This window comes from Diaphorina citri, unplaced genomic scaffold (assembly GCF_000475195.1).
Source record: "Diaphorina citri unplaced genomic scaffold, Diaci psyllid genome assembly version 1.1 scaffold731, whole genome shotgun sequence".
NCBI classification, from domain to species: Eukaryota; Metazoa; Arthropoda; class Insecta; order Hemiptera; family Psyllidae; genus Diaphorina; species Diaphorina citri.
This window is the reverse complement of record NW_007378164.1, coordinates 56,600-79,754: the sequence shown is the minus strand read 5'-3', so window position 1 is coordinate 79,754 and position 23,155 is coordinate 56,600. Positions and strand designations below refer to the sequence as shown.

Below are 23,155 nucleotides of genomic sequence, written 5' to 3'. Positions count from 1 at the left end.
GAATGAGAACAGATATAGGTAGTTACGTAAGTTTAGTAGGTACTTAGGTAGGTATAATTCAAACTTTTCCTGTCTTACAAGAAAAGTTACGTAATCAATCTTGTACGTTTTCCTTATTTGAACAAAGAGAGTTTCTTGAAACTGGAAGATTTTTTTTCTAGAATGTAAAAGAGGGGAGAGAGGGAGGAGAGGGGGAGGATTACAGAGGGAGACGAGAAAGAGAGAGAGAGAGAGAAAAGAAAGAAAGAGGAGAGATAAATAGGGAGAAGTATTCGGTCCCATTTTTCGATGGACATATCCTAGTTACTTAAGATGGACATATCCCAGTTAATTGTTTCCAAAGCATCCAAACATTAACCCTTAACATGTCTTAATCTTCCCATTTCAGAACCACCACATTCACCTTGCACCCCCTCATCCTAAACCCACCCCCCTCCCGCCTCCACCATGGAGTGGGTTAATTTGAACCCCATGATCCTGAGTACCTTCGGGTCCCTTCGTGTTCACGAGGATGAAACGAACATTACCGAGAACGACCGAGTGGAAGTTCTGCAGGACATATACAACAAGCTGTGCTTCGAGGATAGAACGACTAGGCCGTTCCGGAGAGCCATTGGATTTACACAGGTGGTGAAGAAGGATCTCCTGCCATTGCTGATTTCCACGAAGGATGATAGCACCACGTTCGATCTGTGTATAAAGTAAGTTAATGAACTAGCTTCCGTGGTCGAGTAAGTATAACTCTAGGCTTGTACGTTGGATGTTCCCGTTTGATTCCCGGCGGGGTCAAAATTCTTTGCGCTCTGTACCTGGAAGGATAGGTGAACGCACATATGTATTGAGCTACTTTAATGTAGTAGATATTGATCAGTGGTGATATTACTAACTAACCACGCTCAACTTTGCGCCTAATTTCAGTGACCATCGAAACTGGCGGTTTGAACGTGCTATCGCCGCTGGTATATGTTTTTACAGTCTAGCATAATCATCTTATGAATAATTAATACTCGTTCGGTCATTTAAGCCCCCCTAATGCTTACTCCGTCAGACCGTCTGAGAGACTAGTTCGGAAGCTTTTTCCGATACACACTATGTGACATTGTGACACACTCAGAAGGTCTGACCGTGAGTAGCCGCATAACACTAACTAGATTCCTCATTATAACAACGTGCCTTCAGAAGTTTACACCTATACATACCTATGATCAGCTGATACCTACCTAGAATCGAGAATCCTACAGTAGGTACCTACCTAGTACCTAGGTATACACTCGACTGATTTTACATTGAATACCTAGAATCACAAAATTCATAAGCGTAACTTGGTAGGTGTAGGTAGCTACCTAATTACATTGCAGATTCGATGTAGGTTTGTAGGTACCAATATCAATATAGACTTATAGAGGTACCTAACCAGGTATAAACTCTAAAGGTCGCCCATTAAAGGTAGGTATAAAACAAACAGGTAACAACAGATACCTACATAATATTATGTAGGTACATGGTAGGTACCTAGGTAATAGGTAGGTATCCTACAAATAAATAGGTAGGTATTTACCCACATAAACATCCTACAAATTCTTGACAGTTCTTTGATAACACGTGATTAGAAGATTAGAGGCGTGCACGTTGAATGACGTCACAAGAACACGTGCAGTGCAAGTTCACTCTCGATTTTCATTGGTCGAGAGGATTCTTTTCAAATTTTTCGTCCCCGTGTTTTTGTGTGTTGTGTTTGGGAAAAAGAAAAAATCTTATCAAATTTTACCTTATCAGTTATCTAATATCTAATTAATGTAATTAATAAATTATAATTAAAACAATTTAATCACTATTTTTTTGCTGTTTCTAGTTCACTTCTTTTATTTGATCTCAGATTAATTTCAATAAAATTTACATAGGAATTGAAGTTCTAATTTTTTTTCAAAATGTGTTCTTCAATAGAGGAAGAATGGATTTCCAACAGTGATTTCAAGTGTAGTGTCTTGAAATAGTTGTCTTAAGAAATTAATTTAATTCTTAATTCCCTGAAAATAAACCAAGAGTGCTTCCCTGCTTCAAACTAGCAAGGGACCCTCTGTTTGTTACAAACAGGCTCCGTGTCCGTACAAAATATACCAGTGGTTTTGTGTGGATTTCACCAAAGGATAAAGCCAATCACTATGGATCAGCAAGTGGTTGGATACCTTCACTTTACAGCTGTAGAATGTCTCCCTGATAACTGGAATACCTAGATGGAAACCATTTAGATTTTGGTAAGGCATTCTTAATTATTTCTCTCGTGTTACAATATGGGTATTGGTTTGTATCAGCAGGCAGGTTTTTCTCCAATCCTCTTGATCTTGTGCAACTGTTTTCAATTCTCACTGAGAATTGATTTCTCACTAGTCCTGATGGCATGCCACAACCTTTCCTAGCACCAACATTTAGACCTGAAGTCCACCCTGTTAACTGCCAAACTATATAATTATGTACTAGCTTAAGTTGGTGACATTCTATGTAGTAAGTAAGTACCTATTCAGACCACTGACAATAATATTGCACAAGTTGGTTAGCTTAAGATATTTGCCTACAAAGTCTCAGGAAAGTCTCTCATGCAAGCCATTGAAGGTATCTGAATGAGTTAGAATCCATGCAGCTACTATGTACTTACCTACCTAGGTTTGTTGGGGCAGTTGAAAATATGTTTTACATCATGTGGTCCTTGGCCGCAACTTGGACATCTGCCTTTAATGTTGTTGTTAATCCTGTGTTGGTACGTGTTCAGGATCTTACTGCATCCTGATCTCAGCTGTGCGAGGGTACTGCGTGCATGTCATGGGAGTGAGAGTTTTTTGATTTCAGGACTCTGGTAATCAAACCAGGGACCTTCTGCATTTCACTTATAAATTAATTTTAAAGTACTTTTAAAGAGCTTCTTTTGAAACTGAGTTGTCATTTCTTTGTCCCCCTGGTTTCAGAATTCTCATGAACCTCACCATCCCGGTAGAATGTCTCCTGCCCATAGACTCCCTGTGTAAAACAGACGAGGGTAGGAACACGATCTATGAACTCAACTGGTTGCTAACCTCATGCAAGGAGGCATTCCTGGAGAGTAAGATCACACGATGTATTATCGAACACATCAAGAAGTTCACCGACAATGAATCCGTAAGTAACCAATCAATAAATAAATAAATCAACCAATAAATAAATAAATATATAAATCAAGCAATCATAACTGATTCGTTGTTATATATGTCAACAACATAATCATAACTGATTCGAACCAAGTATTTGTGGTGAAGCAGAGAGCCTCTTCAAAACGTTTGTGGGTATCACAACATAACTTACTAATTCCAGATTTTACCCCAGAGAGTTTTCAGTTAATCCAGAGTTAAAGGAATACTATCTGTAGTTCTGTAGTGTCTCTCCCTCGAATTTTTCTCCCTTCTCCTCCTTCTTGTCCTCTCCTCCTCTCTCTCTTTCCCCCACACATTTTTCCCCTCCTCTTCATCGAGTTTTCTCTTGACACTGGTACTAGTTGTTCGTCTGTTTCCCCCCCCCTCTTTTCTTCCTCTTTCTCTCTCCATTTTCCCTTTTCCTCCTACACATTTGTCCCCTTTTCGTCAAGTTTTCTTTCTTTTTCTGTCTCTCCCTCCCTCTCTCTTTTTCCTCTCTCCCACACATTTCTCCCTTTTTCATCGAGTTTTCTCTTAACACTACTTCTGTCAGTTTATCCTCGTCTGACGTCAATCACAAGGTAACTCATTATTAGCTAGAGACACATGGCTTGTAACGTGACCTCAGCTTATAATCTCCTTCGCAATAATCAATAGTTTTGTGTCGTAACTCCCCCTCTACCAGCCTTGATATCAGGAGGCTTGTCTGGCAATCAGGAAGGCGCGGGATTGATTCTTGCTGAGACATGAAATTTCGTACTCAATATTATGTTTATTATGATTGACTTAAAACTTGGTAGACTTGTGATTGAATTACCAGTCGGCTTTGATCTGTTGTCTTCAGTTCTTAGATTTACAATGACCGCAGTGATGGCAGACTTTGGACCCTACTGCAACATTCTATCTTTCTTTATTTGTTGATTTCCAGAAGACCCACGTCACTGCCAGGATATGTGACTGTATCAACAACTGTCTGGTGTTGTTGCGCAACATTCTTCACATCCCTGTTATTTATTTTGTTTCCAGGAGACCCATGTCACTGCCAGGATATGTGACTGTATCAACAACTGTCTGGTGTTGTTGCGCAACATTCTTCACATCCCTGAGGTACGCGGAGGCGTGACCACTTCCCATCACAATCAGATCCTCTGGAACCTGTTCACCCACGGGTTTGATAAAGTGAGTGGCAAGTTTTTTTTTCCCCTTTATTTTTTATAAACTGTGGATTTTAGATCTCAATTAAAAAAGGACTTCTACAAACATACCAGTAAAAGGAAATTCGTTGACTTCAAACTTCGAAGCTTAGAACCGATTTCTTCACGAGATAGGAATGGTAGCTTGTTAGCTACTTATCTCAGATAGGATAGAAGGTAATTAAAGTCCCTTAGACGTCCAGAATCGATATCTGGACACCTTCCCTGTCCATACAAGCCTTCTACAACTGATTTTCTATCTTCACAGGTGCTGACTCAACTCATTGTAAATGTGAAGAGAGAGAGAGAGAGAGAGAGAGAGAGAGAGAGAGAGAGAGAGAGAGCATTGGGTACATTTAGATATACACCCTTTCTATGCCCTCCTTATTTAAGCGGGATTTAGACAGGCTTTGAATCCACTATTTTTGCTAGTCGCGAGTACCACGCTTGCTAGTATGACATCGCATAATCTAACTTCAAGTCTAGGTATATCTATATCTAGAGATGCGTAAAAGTGAGTGAGTTGTAAAAGAAGAACTACTCTTTTCAGTACACAATTCAGTCAATGGGTCAGATCCTAAAACATGTAACTCACTCGTCAACTCCCTACTCCCTATAGGTAAGGGAGTTAGGATCTGACTCATTGACTGAGTAGTTCACTGAACGAGTAGTTCTTTTTTATAACTCACTCACTCTTTATACATCTCCAATAATCTCCATCCCCAACCTCCTTTATACCTTCACTCTATGATGCATTGAATTGAAAGGTTTTTTCACACTTCCTGCTCGATGTCGTTTTTCCGTTTAGTTCGAAAATCAGTGACGCGGGGTAAGTGATGAAATGTAGACCGTGGAAATAGTCCTCGGACCCTATTCTATGATGTGGTGATAATACACAGGGCTCGGCTTAAAAACTAGAAAAAAAGAAGAAAATATCCTTTTTTTTGGTTTTTTCTCAATCTTTTTTTTCGATGCTTTTGCTCTACCTTACCTTCGAATTACGGAGAAGCATTGTTTTATTGAGCATTTATTTATTTTCTTAATCTATTTTAATAGCCTAGTCTAGTGGCCCTGTTTAAAACCTGAAAGACAGCCACCTTAAAAACGACCACACTACAAACTTTTTTATTTCAACCGAAATCCTTTGATCTGACCTACTGCATATTACCCTTTTAAGTGCTAAGACCAAATCGGACTTTATTCCACCTCATCCTTCAGCATTTCAAACATGAGGAGTTAGTTGTCCTCCTAAAGCTGAGTGCCACGTAACTGGAATATTCTCTTGGAAACTATGAAAATTTCAATAGAGCCCCAATACCTTCGGTACTGATGGAAGGATTAAATGAAACAGAAGAACATATCAGAGCGAAAATATGAAATAAAACCTCATCTACTTGTTGTTAACCCGCTGCGGACTATGATTTTATGGAAAAGGATGAAGAGGAGAGAAACTACGAAACACCAATGTGCGGAAACGGAAAGAGGCCTTTAAAAAGGATTGAACTAGATCCTTCTGATGTTAGATTTTACACTGAAACTAACCAACAGCGAATCCCAATATTATTCAGGAAGATTCTTCTTGAATTATCAGAAGTTCGAGGGGGGGAAAAAGAGAAAATGTAGAACAAATGCGAGATTCACAGAAAAGTCCTACATCAAGCGTGCCGGGAGGCACACGGACGTCAAGAAGTTGAAACGCCGCGCTGTACAGCCCAACCTGTATCAACACGAAATAATAAATTTAGTTACAAGATTTGATCCAAACAAACAATAAGATCATCAACAACAACAAGAGAGATTAAAGGTTCTGTAAAATAGTAAAATATGTAAAAAGGGACACCATTGGCACCCATGAGGTTAAAAGCTTTTTATAATGTCTAGTTATGCGTGCATGGTGATGTAGGAAATGCATATAAATCATGTATTATACATTACAATATGTTTTGTACCTAGGCATAAAACATGCTGGCTTTACATTTACGCATCATAGCGTCTTTACATAAAATCTAGTACCTATTTTTACGTGTGATAAATAGGTAATCCCAAATGGGGGACTATTTGAATAGGTACTTAGTTATGTTGTGTAGGGAACATACCAGTAAAAGGAAATTCGTTGACTTCAAACTTCGAAGCTTAGAACCGATTTCTTCACGAGATAGGAATGGTAGCTTGTTAGCCACTTATCTCAGATAGGATAGAAGGCTAATTTAAGTCCCTTAGACGTCCAGAATCGATATCTGGGCACCTTCCCTGTCCATACAAGCCTTCTACAACTGATTTTCTATCTTCACAGGTGCTGACTCAACTCATTAGTCAACATCATCGGCACAAGCTATGGAGTATCTCAGTGGTTCAGCTGATCTAATGTACATGGATCAGCATGATAATAGTCAATTAATCTGTTTCTATCTTCACACAGGTGCTGACTCAACTCATTAGTCAACATCATCGGCACAAGCTATGGAGTATCTCAGTGGTTCAGCTGATCTAATGTACACGGATCAGCATGATAATATTCAATTCAATTTCTTGACCCCGCCGGGAATCGAACCCGGGTCTCCCGCGTGCAAGGCGAGTGCAGTGACCACTACGCCATGGGAGCTGACTTGACTCAACTCATTAGTCAACATCATCGGCTCAAGCTATGGAGTATCTCAGTGATTCAGCTGATCTAACGTACACGGTTCATGTGAAAATTTAATTAATCTGTTTCTATCTTCACACAGGTGCTGACTCAACTCATCAGTCAACATCATCGGCTCAAGCTATGGAGTATCTCAGTGATTCAGCTGATCTAACGTACACGGTTCGTGTGAAAATTTAATTAATCTGTTTCTATCTTCACACAGGTGCTGACTCAACTCATCAGTCAACATCATCGGCACAAGCTATGGAGTATCTCAGTGGTTCAGCTGATAGCTCTCATGTACAAGGATCAGCATGTGAACACGCTGCAGAAGTTGCTGAACCTGTGGTTCGAGACTTCGCCCAGTGAGGAGGATAGCAGTGAGGATAATGAGAGCAACACATCACCTCCGGTAAGTCGATAAAAAAGAAGAAGAGGAAGAAAAAAAAAATTAGTGTTTCATCGCCGTTTTTATTTCGTAGCAATGAAACAACTGCTACTTTAGACTCTTGTGGTCTGTCTCGTAGCATGCCCATCAAATCAGTAAAAAGAATGCATTAGTTCCCAAGGGATCACCGAAGTTAAGTAACTTTGTGTGTGGATGGTACCTAAATGGCTCTCTGGGATAGCGTTTCTTTTCACTAGTTTTTTTTTTTTTTTTTTTTTTTTTTTTTTTTTTTTTTTTTTTAAGATGCAAAGGTTTTCCTGGAGGAGCTCTTCCACCCTACCACTTGTCTCTTGTTTCAGAACCCGAACATGGATTCGTACAGCTTCACTCTGACTTCGGATCCGAACAGTAATGACTCATCCGATATCAGTGGATCTGAGAAGGACAAGGATAAGGAGAAGGAAGAGGAAGGACCTCATCTGTCCTCCCCTGAACACGAGGAGAGACGGAAAATCAAACCTGCCACCCCTGTAAGTTAGAACCATTATTATGGTACCTACATACTAGGTAAGATGTTAGAACCTATTGTAGGAAAATATTGGGACGCGCGTAGGAAAATGACATAATAATCAATTCCTTTGCATTAGTAAACAACAACAACAACAACATTGTTAAAAATATAGCCTACTTTTAAAAATGCCTGCCTCGGTGTTTGTTTCACAACAAAATAATGACCCTTTCAAATCATGCGACGTGTTCATTATTTCCTGGATTACCTTGGTCATTATATCCTTCAGTAGCCAGCTCATTATTATATCCTTCAGTGACTTGTTCATTTCCTTCAGAGGCGTGTTTATTATTTCCTTCAGTAACTTGTTCATTATATCCTTCAGAGGCGTGTTCATTATTTCCTTCAGTGAGTTGTTCATTATTATATCCTTCAGTGACTTGTTCATTATTATATCCTTCAGTGACTTGTTCATTATTATATCCTTCCGTAACTTGTTCATTCACCCTTTATAAGACATCTTGGTAAATTTCGTGTTGGTGTATTTTTCCTCCAATTACTATTTCCTTCAGACTTAGGCACCGTTAATATTAGTTTTAAATGACTACGGAGTACAAACAAATACGTCGAACCCACGTACTTCTGATCGTGAGACAAGGCCAGGGACCGCACGCTGCTATCACAGGATGGGAAGGCATACAGGAGGGCCAGATTGAATGTTCGCCACACTTCCACTATGCCCTTGTCACCTCCAGACATCAGATATTCACCATTGCGAGACAAAATCATACACTGGAAATGAGAGAATATCATTTGAAACTTTTCATTGTACATATATAAAAACAGTCAAGTATAATTTTACTGTAGGTACATATCCAATCACTGCACCGTTTAACATTAAGCTGTGTCCACACGTAGTCAGCCCCTTCGATCACGAGGTGAAGATCATGATCTAACTGTTGTAGTTCAAGTCAGTGTACGGTTTCAGTCGACATCGTCGACTAAGTTCCCAAGAGGTTGAAGAGGGAACTTAACTGCCAGGTGTAAGTGCGTAACCAGCAAAGTAAAACAATTTTATTTGTACCATATCCTTATAGTTTTTTCCGCGGAAGGAAGGGTCAATGACCTGTTATCACCTAGGTTAAGCTACCGTGAACTTACCTGCAGGTTTTACATTCCATTATGGACTCGTGTCGGAGTCTATTCCGTTTCATAGTGGCAGCTATTGTCTCCTCATATGACCACTATGAATACCTCTCTGGACGACCACACTCTCTGGCAGATGCAAAGAACTAGGAGCTAGAGAACGCAGCAGATCACCGAACGTCGTATGCACCCTGACGGGGAGAAGAAGGGTATGTTATCGCAGATGAGTGTTCATCACGCTGTTTCCATTTCGTATACCTCTAGCGTGAACGAGGATAGATGGATGAGTCATCTGTTAAACAGACATGATGATTGTTTTTGATTAAGAGGTTTGACAGAGGGAACTGTAACTGCTAGGGTCTTATCGTCCCGAAATCGAAGAGAGAAGGAAGACAGAATAGGCGAAAGACAGCCGTTCCGAGAACGAACATTATCCCATCAGGATAAAATCTGCCCCAGGCGGAAATCGAACCCGCGGCCTAGCGCTTACAAGGCAGACACACTACCAACTAAGCTAACTAGACTGGCTACTTTCTTTTTGAACCCTCGAGTAGTGAAGGGTTTTTTCTGACACTTAAAATGAGGTTGGGTCCGTCAGATCTCAGCCTAAGACCAGCTACACACTATCAGGTACACCTGATCAGGTCCGCCTGTCAGATCTACCTGATACTGAGTGGCTGGCAATAGTCTTCTGAAAAAAAAAAGGAAAAAAAAAAAAACATTCATGCCTACTACCAATTCTATCTAACACACACATTTTCCAATAATATCAACGTTTAAAAAGTCCAAAAATATTTTTTCGAATCAGTTTTATTGCAATTTAAAATTTCAATACTTTTGCCCATACTGTCTTGTACCTATTGTCAATAGGGACTTGTATTGCCCCGCACACGCACACTATCAATATTTTTTAGTATTGACTAATTTATTGGTTATAGTTTAAAGTAGAAACCATCTTATCTCACATAGCACCAAACTCGCTCTGCCACTTGTCATAATACTGCTTGTAATCAGCACTTGGTTTAGTTTTCTGTAGCGTACTCAACACCTGTTGTGTGGTTATTGTCTTCAGCTTAATATGTGTCTTCATTTGAGCTTAAAATAAAGTAATAAAATGGAATATTCTTCAGATTAAAACCAAACCCTATCTCACATAGCACCAAACTCACTCTGCCACTTGTCATAATACTGCTTGTAATCAGCACTTGGTTTAGTTTTCTGTAGCGTACTCAGCACCTGTTGTGTGGTGATTGTCTTCAGCTTAATATGTGTCTTCATTTGAGCTTAAAATAAAGTAATAAAATGGAATATTCTTCAGATTAAAACCAAACCCTATCAATATTTTTTAGTATTGACTAATTTATTGGTTATAGTTTAAAGTAGAAACCATCTTATCTCACATAGCACCAAACTCGCTCTGCCACTTGTCATAATACTGCTTGTAATCAGCACTTGGTTTAGTTTTCTGTAGCGTACTCAGCACCTGTTGTGTGGTTATTGTCTTCAGCTTGATATGTGTCTTCATTTGAGCCATGCCGGTCATGCTATGGCTGGATATACTATGGTTATTACTGTGGTTTTTCATATTGATGTTCATACTCTGTCCACTGACGCTGGCGTTCAAATTGCTATGACTGTGATTATTCTTACTGCCAGTCATACCATGCCCAGTGTTATTTATATTAGTCATACTACCAGACAGACTAGTGTTAGTCATAGTCAGGCCCGGATTCATACGTTCCAGCAGCTCAAACGTATCTCTCACGCGTTGCATAGCCACTTCCTTGCAAACACTTTTGATATCCGACCCTGAATATCCTTCCATCGCTTTACTCAGGGCCGGATAGTCAAGTTCCGCACACAGCCGCGGGCTCTCACTAACCAGGGGCGGTAGGTAGTGGCGTAGCATGGCCTCACGGGCCGGGGGGTCGGGGATGTCAATGAAGATGCGTTTCTCAAACCGACGTAACATGGCAGGGTCCAAGTCCCACGGGACGTTAGAAGTTGCGAGAAGGAATACTCTCTCTTCTCCTGTGTTTAGACCGTCTAGCTGCATGAGTAGTTCTGCTTTGAGCCGACGTGAAGCCTCATGCTCCTCCCCATCTCGGCGGGACATGAGAGCGTCGAGCTCATCTAAGAATATCGTCGAGGGAGCACATTTTCGCGCGAGGGTGAACAGGACGCGCACAAGTTTCTCCGATTCTCCTCGCCATTTAGACACTAGGGAGCTGGCGGAGATGTTGAAGAAGGTGGTAGTGCATTGTGTGGCGACTGCCCGGGCGAGGAGGGTTTTCCCCGTGCCGGGAGGTCCGTGTAGCAGGATAGCCTTCCAGGGAGACAGGAGGCCGCGGAACAACTCCGGGTATCGGGTGGGGTAGACGATGGCTTCCAGGAGTAACCTCTTGGCTGAATCCAGACCTAGGGTATGGGGAACAGAGAATAGAATGGTTGACTGAACAAAGTGAGGTCTCGGTTTTAATCTCATGATTTCTCTTTTACTTTGGTCCATTTGGAGATAACTTTCATACGCTTGAGATAACTCTGTTCACACAAAGTCGACGCTGTTGATTGATCGACAAGGTGAAGAGGTGAATCTACATATGTATGTTGTCGAGATAGTATATGGTTTCAGTCGGCGTCGACTATGTGTGGACACAGCTTTAGATATTTTAATAAGAAAAATCTCTTTTATAGGAAAAACTTTCTAGGTCGACATTTTTGGATAAGATCTTTTTTAAGGCCAACATTTGGCCTTCTTGGAAACATGCTTGGATAAAACATGCTTATGATTTCTCGTTTGCTTTGGTCCATTTGGAGATAACTTTCATACGCTTGAGCTCTGTTCACACAAAGTCGACGCTGTTGATCGATCGACGAGGTATACTATACATATGTATGTTGTCGAGATAGTATACGGTTTCAGTCGGCGTCGACTATGTGTGGACAGAGCTTTAGATATTTTAATAAGAAAAATCTCTTTTATAGGAAAAACTTTCTAGGTCGACTTTTTTGGATAAGATCTTTTTTTAGGCCAACATTTGGCCTTCTGTTCAAAGAAGATTCTACGTACCTATAACATCAGTCCAGTGTGTGTTGACATCACGCGTGCATATCTCCTGTGTAATAATCTCCACGAATGGTTTCCACTCCTCCGGATAATCCCGTACATCTAACTTCCTCACAGGAGGGGGAGAGTGTTGTGCTAGTTTGGTCACCGGCGTGATGACGATATTGGCGAACTCTACTTCCTCCGGTTTGACAGGGAGCGAGGCGGATTTATGAGGAGGAGCCGACTTGACCCGAGCGAGAGATCGTTTAACTTCGCGATCTGACCGCTTGTCGATTGGATGCGAGGTGTCGAGCTTTTTTGTGATTTTTGGCTGTTTGTTGAACCTGTAAGATTGAACGAACGGAGTGAGGTTTAACCCAAGCCAGCCTTGTTAGTTTGGAGGGTAGCGCGTCTACCTTGTAATCTCTAGGTCGCGGTTCAAGTCCTGCCCGGGGCGGACATTATCCCAAACAGATAAGGTTCGTATTGGGAATGGCTGGCTTTCTCCTATCCTGTCCTCCTTCTCGCTTCGTTTTCGGGACAATGAGACCGAAGTTTTTTCGGCTCTGCTTGGATTGCGAGTTGCACTCAGCCTCGTGAGGACCATAGAGTAGCGAGTAGTGGCGGCGTTACACGTGTAAAAAGATTGATGATTAATGAAAATTAATATCTACTAAAAATGATTTTGGGTGAGTAAAAACACTTGGCTTTTACGACTTGGCTTTTACGAATATACGTAAAACATAAAACCAAGTGATTTACCACAAATAATGCATGATTTGAATAGATACCTGAGTTGATAATAGTCTTCATACTCCTGCAGTATAGTAGCCAGGTCCACGTTATCACACAGACTATAGTGCTCACTCAACCGAGCTTCCTCTTGTAGACAGCACAATGTTTCAGCCAGATTTTCACCGCGTAGATAATCCTCTATCAGATAGAGTAGGTTACGTTTCCGTTCTTGCTGGGCGCGAGATTCTTGGTCCCGGTAATACTGGTTGTTTTTCAGTAGAGAGTAGCTGAGTTCGCATGACATGGTGGCAGGAAAATTTTTGGACAGTCCTTAGCAGGAAGAGGGTGTGAAAGATTTCACATAAGAAGTAGGTAGAGGTGGGGACTCTTTTTACATATGAGAGGTAGCCCTTTAACTAAGGCCATATTAGTCTTTTATGATGTACACACATACTGAATGCTAAATCGTCGAGTTACTTCCCACGTCACAAAATATGTATAGACAGTAGAAAGCACACGTAGTACCCCAGTAAATTCTGCATATTTTACCTTGGCAGTTAAATTTAGAGGGATGTAATATTAACTTTGTTTCATTCAATATCTTGCAGCCAAAATGTGTAGCTGTGAGAACCTACACTGCATGATGGTACTTCTGATTCGTCAATATGATTCTTCAGTTCAGAATATCCAATATCTACAGGATCTCATTGTAACCAATCACATGTTACTTATGTTATTGGAGACAGGGTCCCGCGACACTAATGTCAAGTTTGACATGGTGCAACATTTACAACAGTAAGTCATTAACTTTCTATTACTTGTATGAGGGACCCTATAACTTCTATGTAATTAGAAAGTAGGGAAATCGGGGCGAAATTTCAACATCCGGAAATGGTTGGGGGCATGGTTAGCCCAGTGGTAACGCCCATGCTTGCCATGCGGAGGGTTTCGGGTTCAAATCCCAGAGACGATTTTTATTTTTATTCGTATTCCGATATGCAAATGCTTATTTCGGAGGATTATTTTCTGGTGTTCTCGTGTTGACCCAGCACCTAAGTGGGAAGTATTGTGTCTCTCGCCCATCTGATGAGAGGCATACTGCTGGCTGGGCAATTGGGCATGCTACGACCCAGACCGCTTTTTGGCGGTTTTGGACCGTTTTTTGGCGGTTTTCAGCTATACCGACTATACGGTTAGAGATATTGTAAAAGTTAGGTTAGAAGAACACCCAATTAAGCATCATTCAGTAGGATAAGGAAAGTCGTGTCATGTTCCCACCAGATTTTAATATTATTTTTTCTTTCTCCTATCAAACCTTTCCGATGTTTTTCTCTTTAGATTCGCTAACAAGGATGTGATGTACCATTACGGGGTACTTCTGGAGAACTTCGATAACAATGGAGAGTTTGTCAACAACAGTATATTCACTATGATGCATCATGTAGGCGGAGATTTGTTCCAATTATCGTCCCTGTTCCAACCTAACATATTGAAGAGCTTCTCTAAAATGTGGGAAACAGATTACGAACTCAAAGATGTAAGTTTGCCAGTTAGCTTGAAGGTAGCGCGTCTGCCTTGTAAGCGCTAGGTCGCGGGTTAGATTCCCGCTGGGAGTGGACTTTATCTCAGACAGATACGGTTCGTTCTCGGAACGGCTGACTTTCTCCTATCCTGTCTTCCTTCTCTCTTCGCTTTCGGGACGGTATGACCTTAGCAGTTACAGTTCCCTCTGTCAAACCTTTTTAAAAGTATGACCCCGTTAACACTTTCAACACCAAGTGATACTTCGTAGTATCACTGGCCTAGCCAAATATACAGTTGGTAGTGAAAGTGTTTTTTTTTTTTTTTTTTTTTTTTTTTTTTGGAGAAACATCTTGTGCGCGTCACTCACGCTCAAACGGACTCAACTGTCAGATGGTCTTACAGAGTACAGACCTGGGTTTGTCAGACCGTCTTGACGTGTGTGGCGGAAAAAGCATGAGACCCAGGTCTGTCAGATCGTCTGAGAGACCTGGGTCGGAAGCGTCGTTCTGAGCGTGAGTGGCGGACATAGGCCGTTTGTGACATCCAGTAGATCATAGGAGATTAATAGTGCTCTTGTACCACTTTTACACTCAGGTATCACTTTTAATTTAATCCCAGTATATGACAAAATAATTCGAATCAGAGGAAAACACTTATTTCCAGGACTGGTCAGATCTGATTGAGTACACAATTCATCAGTACATCAACATTCAGAAGCCACAAGCTGCACTACCACAGACCGCATCCACTTCCAGTAAAACTCATGAGTGTAGCGAGTAAGTATATCCCAGGGCTGAACTTTGAATGGTAGTGATTGCCCCGGGCAATAATTTCGCCCTTTGTTTGTTATTTCTTGTATTTGCGTACATTGAATTATAACCAATAAAGAGTCTAAATAAAGAGTGTGGCTAATCAATCCAGCCTAGTTAGCTTAGGTTCGATTCCCGCACGGAGCGATCTTTATCCTAAACAGATAAGGTTCGTTCTCGGAATTGCTGGGTTTCATCTATCCGCATACCCGGAAAGAGGAGCAAACACACACACACACACACACACACACACACACACACACACACACACACACACACACACACACATACACACACACACAAAAGTTCCTTTTGCCTTTGATATCGGAACGCAATACATTACTGACGTCTGCAGCAATGTTGCGTCTGTTTGTTGTAACTTGGGCAATCACTTATGGCTTATGCCAGCCCAGGCTGGATGAGTTTACTTATGTAAACTTTACATAAGTGAGATGAGGCTGGATGAGTTTACTTATGTACTTATGTAAACTCATCCAGCCTAATGTGAGGAGACAAATAGCTTCTTTTTTTTCACCCAAGAGATAGTTAAGCTCCGGAGTAATATAAAATAATAAATAATAATAATAATAATAATAATAATAATAATAATAATAATAATAATAAATAAATGTCTTTTCTTTGTGTTACTATATCACAACTTTGGTGCTCACTGCAGCATTGTAGGATTTTTCCAAATACATATATCGCAATAATCCAGCTCCCAATTACCTACCATGCTGGCACCGGTCGCTATGCGCATTTATATTACATAGCTACTCATTTTCCTCACGAGGCTGAGTGGGCCCCGTAACGGCCAGTCACGGAATCAATTATTTGCATGATACAAATTTCTTGACCCCGCCGGGAATCGAACCCGGGTCTCCCGCGTGCAAGACGAGCGCAGTGACCACTACGCCATGGGAGCTGAGCTCCGGAGTAATATTTTGGGCATTAATCATCGGACTTTTAGATTTTTCTCAGTCTCTCATTTCATTTAATGTCTTCTGTTCTCAGATGGAGTGTGGATGATTCGAACAACCTGTATTGGTATTACGTTCAGAACGCCAAGAGTTCAGATCCAGTGGGCGCCGTCATCAAGCTGTATATTCAGAACGGAGTACTCAACAAGACCAGACAAGGGGTAAGAGCTACATCTTGATGGAACCCTAGTTAATATCAGTTGGTACTTTCTATTACATTAACTGTCATTAAGCTGTATATTCAGAATATATAAATGGAAACGGGAACCACACATAGGGAAAATTTGTGAAGAGGCTCTTTGCCGAATATGTAATTCAAAATAAAGTGAATTTTTTTCCATTATTTATGTAGATTTTATCTGACATAAACAAATCCCACCTGAATGATTTGAGCTTGAGGTCATCTTTCATTTATTTAAGTTTGTTCGAATGTTGTTAAGTAATATTACACATTTTAATCTACCTATTTACCGATTTATGTTTTCAGCATTAACGTAATATAATTTCATGTTCAGGTGGTGCAGCAGCTGCTGATTCAAGATGTAATCAGCGATGGACAGTATAAGAAAATGATGATTGTAGAGAATATGATCGAGCAGCAAACGGTAAGTTACTTCTTTTCCATTGCCTAGTTTTTTGAATGAACGAAGTGAAATCCAAGATTTAACTCGTTGGTTTTTTGTTTGCTTAGGTATTACTTCCTTATCCTATATTGCTATAAGATTTTGATAGAGGGAACTGTAATTGCAGAGGTCTTGTCTCGAGAGCGAAGAGAGAAAGAAGAAATGATAGAAAACCAGTCGTTCCGAGAACGAACCTTATCTGTATAGGATCTGGGGGGTAAGTCCCCTTCTACTTGACGTACTTTTGTATAGGATCTGGGGGGCAAGTCATCTCTTAGACATTGTAATGAAATTATTGTTTCCATCTGATTGCAGTCTAATTCATCGGGCCCTGATAACAGCAGAGCTCAGAACAGTAGTGTATCCAACAGCAGGAAGGATTTGACCAACACTGAGAATGATGAAACTGGAGTTCTGAGAGGTAGAATAGAATAGAATAGAATATACCTTGTTTATCCTGCCAGAATGAGACTGAAAAGTCCCTTTACTCCCGCAGTCTAAACAAGGTCTTATATATTTCATAGGTATAGTTTAAACATATGTAAATAAAAAACCTTGTTTAAATATTAAAAAAAAAAAAACAAACAAACAAAAATATGTGATTAGGATTAGGAGAGGGATAGGGGTAAGACAACAGAGACCCCTTGGTATTTGTCTTTGATTCCTTCCTTTACTTCAATGTCGAATCCCATGTAAAATGTTGCGAACGTTCCAAATCTGATTAAATGGCATTTTTGGTTTGCCAACACTCACACTTAACTTATATACTTTTTATAGGACTTAAAGTTGGCACGTACCTTACTGTTTGGTATTGGACGATGTCAAAACTGTGAAAAAGTGTCTTTGAAAGGTCGAAAATTAAAATTTGTCTCATCCCTGTTGTGACAATTTTGTGGAAAAAAAAGTACGTCAAGTATGAACAGTTTCAAAATTTACCTTTTGAAAAAAAATCCATTTGCCTCTTGGGATTTAGAAGTTGTAAAAGATAAAGGAGAATTCCGTACCCGCAGTTACTAATTTATTAGTTTCTATTTTTTTCTAATCATCAACGTGAAAACGGCACCTCAATGATATTCTATTCCAAAAAATCTTAAAATCAAATAAGGTTTATTGACATCCTATTTGTTAGAAATGTATTAAATATCCCTTCCTCAGATCATCTCATCAAAGAGAAAAAGTCCGGAGATCTCCTCTGGTTGCAGCGCAATCTGCTGGAGGCGTGCGCCGCCAAGCTGTTCATAGACCAGAAGATAGACTGCTTCATCGAGCCGGTGGCATACCATTCGGTCCGCATGGGGCAGTCCATATCCCTAGTCCCTTTCAATCTGGAGCAAGCGAACGCGATGCTTTACCAGCCGTTCATGCTGCTGCTACACAAGCTCGGGTTACACTTACCGGCGGATGCGGGCAAGATATACGCACGCATACCGAGTTTCCTTACTGCGGATATGTTGTACGCTATGGCCGATAAACTTGGACCTATTAACCCAGGTGAGATATTTTAACTAAGTCAGTTCCTTACCCTTTGCGCTAGGCCGCGGGTTCGATTCCCGTGGGCGGATTTTATCCTGATGGGATAATGTTTGTTCTCGGAACGGCTGGCTTTCTCCTATCCTGTCTTCCTTCTCTCTTTGCCAGCCTAGTTAGCTTAGTTGGTAGTGCGTCTGCCTTGTAAGCGCTAGGCCGCGGGTTCGATTCCCGCCCGGGGCGGGGATAATGTTCGTTCTCGGAACGGCTGGCTTTCCTCCTATCCTGTCTTCCTTCTCTCTTCGATTTCGGGACGATAAGACTCGGAACGGCTGGCTTTCTCCTATCCTGTCTTCCTTCTCTCTTCGATTTCGGGACGATAAGACCATAGCAGTTACAGTTTCCTCTGTCAAACCTCTTAAAAAAAAAAATAAATAAATAAATAAATAAAAAATCGATGTTTCTTGTTCCAGCTTTTCTCAAATTCGAGCCCAGCTTGGTTGAACCCAAATCATCCACACCTGGCTCACTCTCCAGTGTGGATTTTGCCAACTTCGGGTAAGTGATAAGCTGATAAATAAATAGACAGTCGTAAGCGCTAGGTCATGGGTTCGATTCCCAGTTGCGGCGAACTCTGTCTTTGTTTGTTCTCACAATAACGCTGCCTGGAAGAGACTGACAAGAAACGCTCTTTTTTTTTATATAATTAAGCAAGGTCTACTGTATTAGTTATGTATTGTACCATGTTAAACCCATAAAATACACGAGACCTTGTTTAGACTGCTGGGGTAAAGGTTTTTTTTAGTCTCATTCGAGCAGGATAAACAAGGTATATTCTATTCTATTTAAGTAGGAAAGAAAGGCTAGGAAGAAGAAGAGGAGGAAGAATATAACGTTCGTTCTCAGAACGGCTGGTTTTCTCGTATCCTGTATTTCCCTCTTCGATTTCGGAACGATAAGACCTCCGTTGTTACAGTCCCCTATTTTGGCCTGAAAGTTCTAACTATGCCCTTTTTGATGATTTCAGACCTGGATGTTCCTACCGATCAGAAACATTCAAGGACCGTGTCAATCATTCTGCAGAGTGGATCGACATTGTGGCTAAAACTAAGATTGCGTAAGTATTGATAGTTATATTTCCTAAATGGAATAAGTTCCCTCCTAAACATAATGTGATGAGAAGTAAAAAGAAGTTGGCAGAATCTTCAGCAAAAAAGGCAAACATTATAGTCTCAATTTTTTCTGTCCTCATACCTACAGAGGAAAACTGGTTGTTAGAGACGAAGTGAAAAGCAATAGTATACCTTTTTTTTTATCCGTGTCCAAGACTTCTCACATGAACGTTAGATGGTATTCCTCCAGTGCTCGACAACTTTGATGGCTGTTGGGGTACATGCATTCAGGTCGTCTCTGGTAAATGTTGTGCCAATGATGGTACAAACCAGAAGGTGGGCTTCTTCTTGCACTTCTCCGTAGTCGCAGATGATGTCCTCCTGTGTTTCTGTGTATTTCCTCCCTCCACACTAATATTATACGTAATTACCTCCGTGGCCGAGTGGGTATTACACTAGGCTTGCACGCAGGAGGTCCGGGTTCGATTCCCGGCGGTGCCGAGGTTTTTTCGGCTCTGTGCTTGGAATTCGGGGTGCACTCAGCCTCGTGAGGACAATTGAGTGGCTACTTTAATCGAGTAGCGACCAGTGGCGGCATTACCAGAGTAAAAGAAAAATTATCAGATATGTCTGAATTAGTAAAGGAGGCTCTTAGTAATGCTGTGATATCCACAAAATTGTGAAGAAGCTCTCAGCTTCACCACAAATAAATCGTGATTTTGATTTTTTGATTGATTTTACTTAATTACTTGTACTTGTTTCAGATCGACGGATGATATAGCAGATACTATCAGTGAGAGTACGGACTCAGATCTGAACAGAATGTACGTGTCTGATGAGAAGTTTGCTAGTAAGGCCACCCCATCCTTACCCAAGCTCATCGAATGATGTGATTGGTCTAGCCCCATGTGTGAACGCTAAGGTGATAGGTCCAGCCAAGGTTCTTTTTATTATGGGTGGTTTTCCTTGAGAAAAGTGTAATAAGTGGGTGGCTTATGTGTAAAATATTTCTATGGGGGTTTATACGCCACCTGGAAAACCTGGAAAAGTCATGGAATTTGAAAATCGTCCAAAAAGTCACAGAAGTTCATTCCGGGAAAAGTGAATAAACCCTGTCTATCTAATTCAGGCTAGGTATAAAAAAAAAGGCTAAAGAAATAGCAAAAGGTTAAGTGCGAAGGGCATCCACTCGTAAAATTTTGTAGCTGAAACCAAGTGTCAGCCCAAAGCAATCACCTTAAGACTGATTGAGAGGCTAGCAAAAAACGCCGACCCCGTCTGAACACGGGAAAACGCAAAAAAGAAGAAGGAATGGAAAATTGATATCAAGAAAAATAAAATGCAGAAGATGTTTTGATGAAAATGAGCCACAGCGGCAAAAGCACGTTGAATACTCCAGTTCTTGCCCGATCACTGAAGTAAAGCAACGTTGAGCGTGGATAGTACTTGGATGGAACCCAATGCGCTTGACTGTAGATATTTGTACGATACCATACCATCTAAGTATATTTAATTACTATTTTTTGTGTTGATGTTGTCATTTGTCTTAATTTTTCGAAATATTTTTGTTGAACCCCTTCTGAAGTTACCGTCTGTTATTCTATTTTATAGTTTATCTCACATTTCATCACTACATTACAGTGAAATTTGGGACTATTCCTATAGACCGAATACTGCATTTTTTATAAGGCGCTAAATATTTCTCCCTTAAAATCTTTTGATCACTCCTTAAATTCTTTGATCGGAATTGAAGTCGCCTTACTTCTCTACCACCCTACGACCATACAAAAACGTCTTCCTTTTACTGAGTTATATAAATTAATTATTTAAAATAAAACTATTGGGATCAAAAACAGGTTAGGTTAGATTTATTTTCGTGTTCTTTTTGTGTATTTTTGTTTAAAATGTAATTTCAGGGTATTTTCATGTTTGTACCTTGAAAGGTCTAAATACACAGAACGTGATATTAACGCCATGTTAGGACGGTATGCGCTAGCTTAGTTCGCGTAGAAGGTAGCGTGTCTGCCTTGTAAGCGCTGGGTCGCTGGTTCGAATTCCGCCCGGGGCGAACTTTGTCCTATACAGATAAGGTTCGTTCTTGGAACGGATGGCTTTCTCCTGTCCTCTTCTTTTCGTATTCGGGACGATAAGATCTGTTACAGTTCCCTTGATGAAAAGATTGTTCTACTGTTGTGTTGATATCATGTTCTGTGTTTAGGCCTAAAGGGATTTATATTTAAATTCAGTATAGGTAAATAAAATTAATTTAATAATAAGTCCCTCAAATGGAACAAAATGCGTTTTTTATTTCCAAATAATCAAATTACAGAATATTATTGAAGTTTGATGATTTTTCTGCTCTTAGTTTTGGGTTGTGGAGACCTGAGTTTGGTGAAGTGAATTACCCTTTGAAATGCTTATCTTCTTCTTTGAAATGCTTTGCTTTGTAATTTTGTAAATCCTTTCAGGTGGGGAATCAAACCACGGTCTCTGAGCTGAGGAGCGAAACATTTTCACAAATTACTTTAAACAAGACACAGTTTTAGTGTTTTAAAAATATTACTATATACAAGGTTTAATTTTTTTACACAATCATTACGATCTACTTATCTTAATCTACTAACGTTTAAATATTAAAGATCATCCTTTCAATTTTCAAGGTACCGTATTCAGTACATTATCTTGAAAACAAATCCGGCTAGAAAGAAGTAAAGAAAATGGTTAGACAAAGTTACGGACATTCTTCAAACCATAGACTGGAAAAATGAAAATAAGTTAATTAGATTAGGCCAGGGGTCTGTTCCAGAAATAACATAATAGAACTTTAAAAAAGTTTGACGTAACGTCACAGAGGGAAAACCTTGCAAAACCATTGCATAAATTGCGAAGTGTAAAAGTTGATTTTAAGAACAGAGTAGAGAACTACCATGGTGTTTCCATTCTTCGTTTCCACTCGTTTCACATTCTGGGATACTTGAAGACTAGGTAATGCATCAGAGTCCACGGTAAAACCTAATGAATTAGACTCGAACCACCAACCTCTAGATCCCAAGTCCACTACACGACTGAGGGTTTACTGGTCATCTTACCTTATCAAAGTAGAGAACTACCATGGTGTTTCCATTCTTCGTTTCCACTCGTTTCACATTCTGGGATACTTGAAGACTAGGTAATGCATCAGAGTCTACGGTAAAACCTAATGAATTGGACTCGAACCACCAACCTCTAGATCCCAAGTCCACTGAGGGTTTACTGATCATCTTACCTTATCAAAGTAGAGAACTACCATGGTGTTTCCATTCTTCGTTTCCACTCGTTTCACATTCTGGGATACTTGAAGACTAGGTAATGCATCAGAATCCACGGTAAAACCTGATGGTAGAGACACTTCCATGACAGCCATGTTACTATCTCCTTCCCCTATGAACCTGCAACACAATACAAGAGAACAGATTAGTGGTTTCTAATTTCACCAGCCGTATAGGTAGGTATTAATCTATGAATTTTGTCAGCTCCCATGGCGTAGTGGTCACTGCGCTCGCCTTGCACGCGGGTCAAGAAATTTGTATCATGCAAATGATTGATTCCGTGACTGGCCGTTACGGGGCCCACTCAGCCTCGTGAGGAAAATGAGTAGCTATGTAATATAAATGCGCATAGCGACCGGTGCCAGCATGGTAGGTAATTGGGAGCTGGATTATTGCGATATATGTATTTGGAAAAATCCTACAATGCTGCAGTGAGCACCAAAGTTGTGATATAGTAACACAAAGAAAAGACATTTATTTATTTATTTAAATCCAAAGTTTCAGCCATTGGTCCGTGTGTGTGTCT

At 40.4% G+C, this 23,155-nt stretch overlaps 2 protein-coding genes across 2 annotated transcripts; one reads left to right on the top strand and one right to left on the bottom strand.

The window, feature by feature from the left end:
• Positions 1-380: 380 nt before the first annotated feature.
• LOC103511610 (protein timeless) lies at positions 381-21,575 on the top strand. The gene is made up of 16 exons (XM_026825325.1): positions 381-701; positions 2,961-3,150; positions 4,188-4,340; positions 7,204-7,392; positions 7,728-7,898; positions 10,530-10,776; positions 13,394-13,601; positions 14,145-14,343; positions 14,994-15,106; positions 16,154-16,280; positions 16,635-16,724; positions 17,058-17,163; positions 17,898-18,233; positions 18,683-18,767; positions 19,237-19,326; positions 20,086-21,575. The coding sequence occupies exons 1-16, from the start codon at positions 448-450 to the stop codon at positions 20,207-20,209; spliced, it is 2,682 nt and encodes an 893-aa protein (XP_026681126.1). The 5' UTR covers positions 381-447; the 3' UTR covers positions 20,210-21,575.
• On the bottom strand, positions 10,362-13,184 carry LOC103511601 (katanin p60 ATPase-containing subunit A-like 2). Its single transcript, XM_008476328.3, has 3 exons — positions 12,863-13,184; positions 12,093-12,415; positions 10,362-11,440 (listed from the first exon to the last, which is right to left on the bottom strand). The coding sequence occupies exons 1-3, from the start codon at positions 13,108-13,110 to the stop codon at positions 10,419-10,421; spliced, it is 1,593 nt and encodes a 530-aa protein (XP_008474550.1). The 5' UTR covers positions 13,111-13,184; the 3' UTR covers positions 10,362-10,418.
• Positions 21,576-23,155: the final 1,580 nt, after the last annotated feature.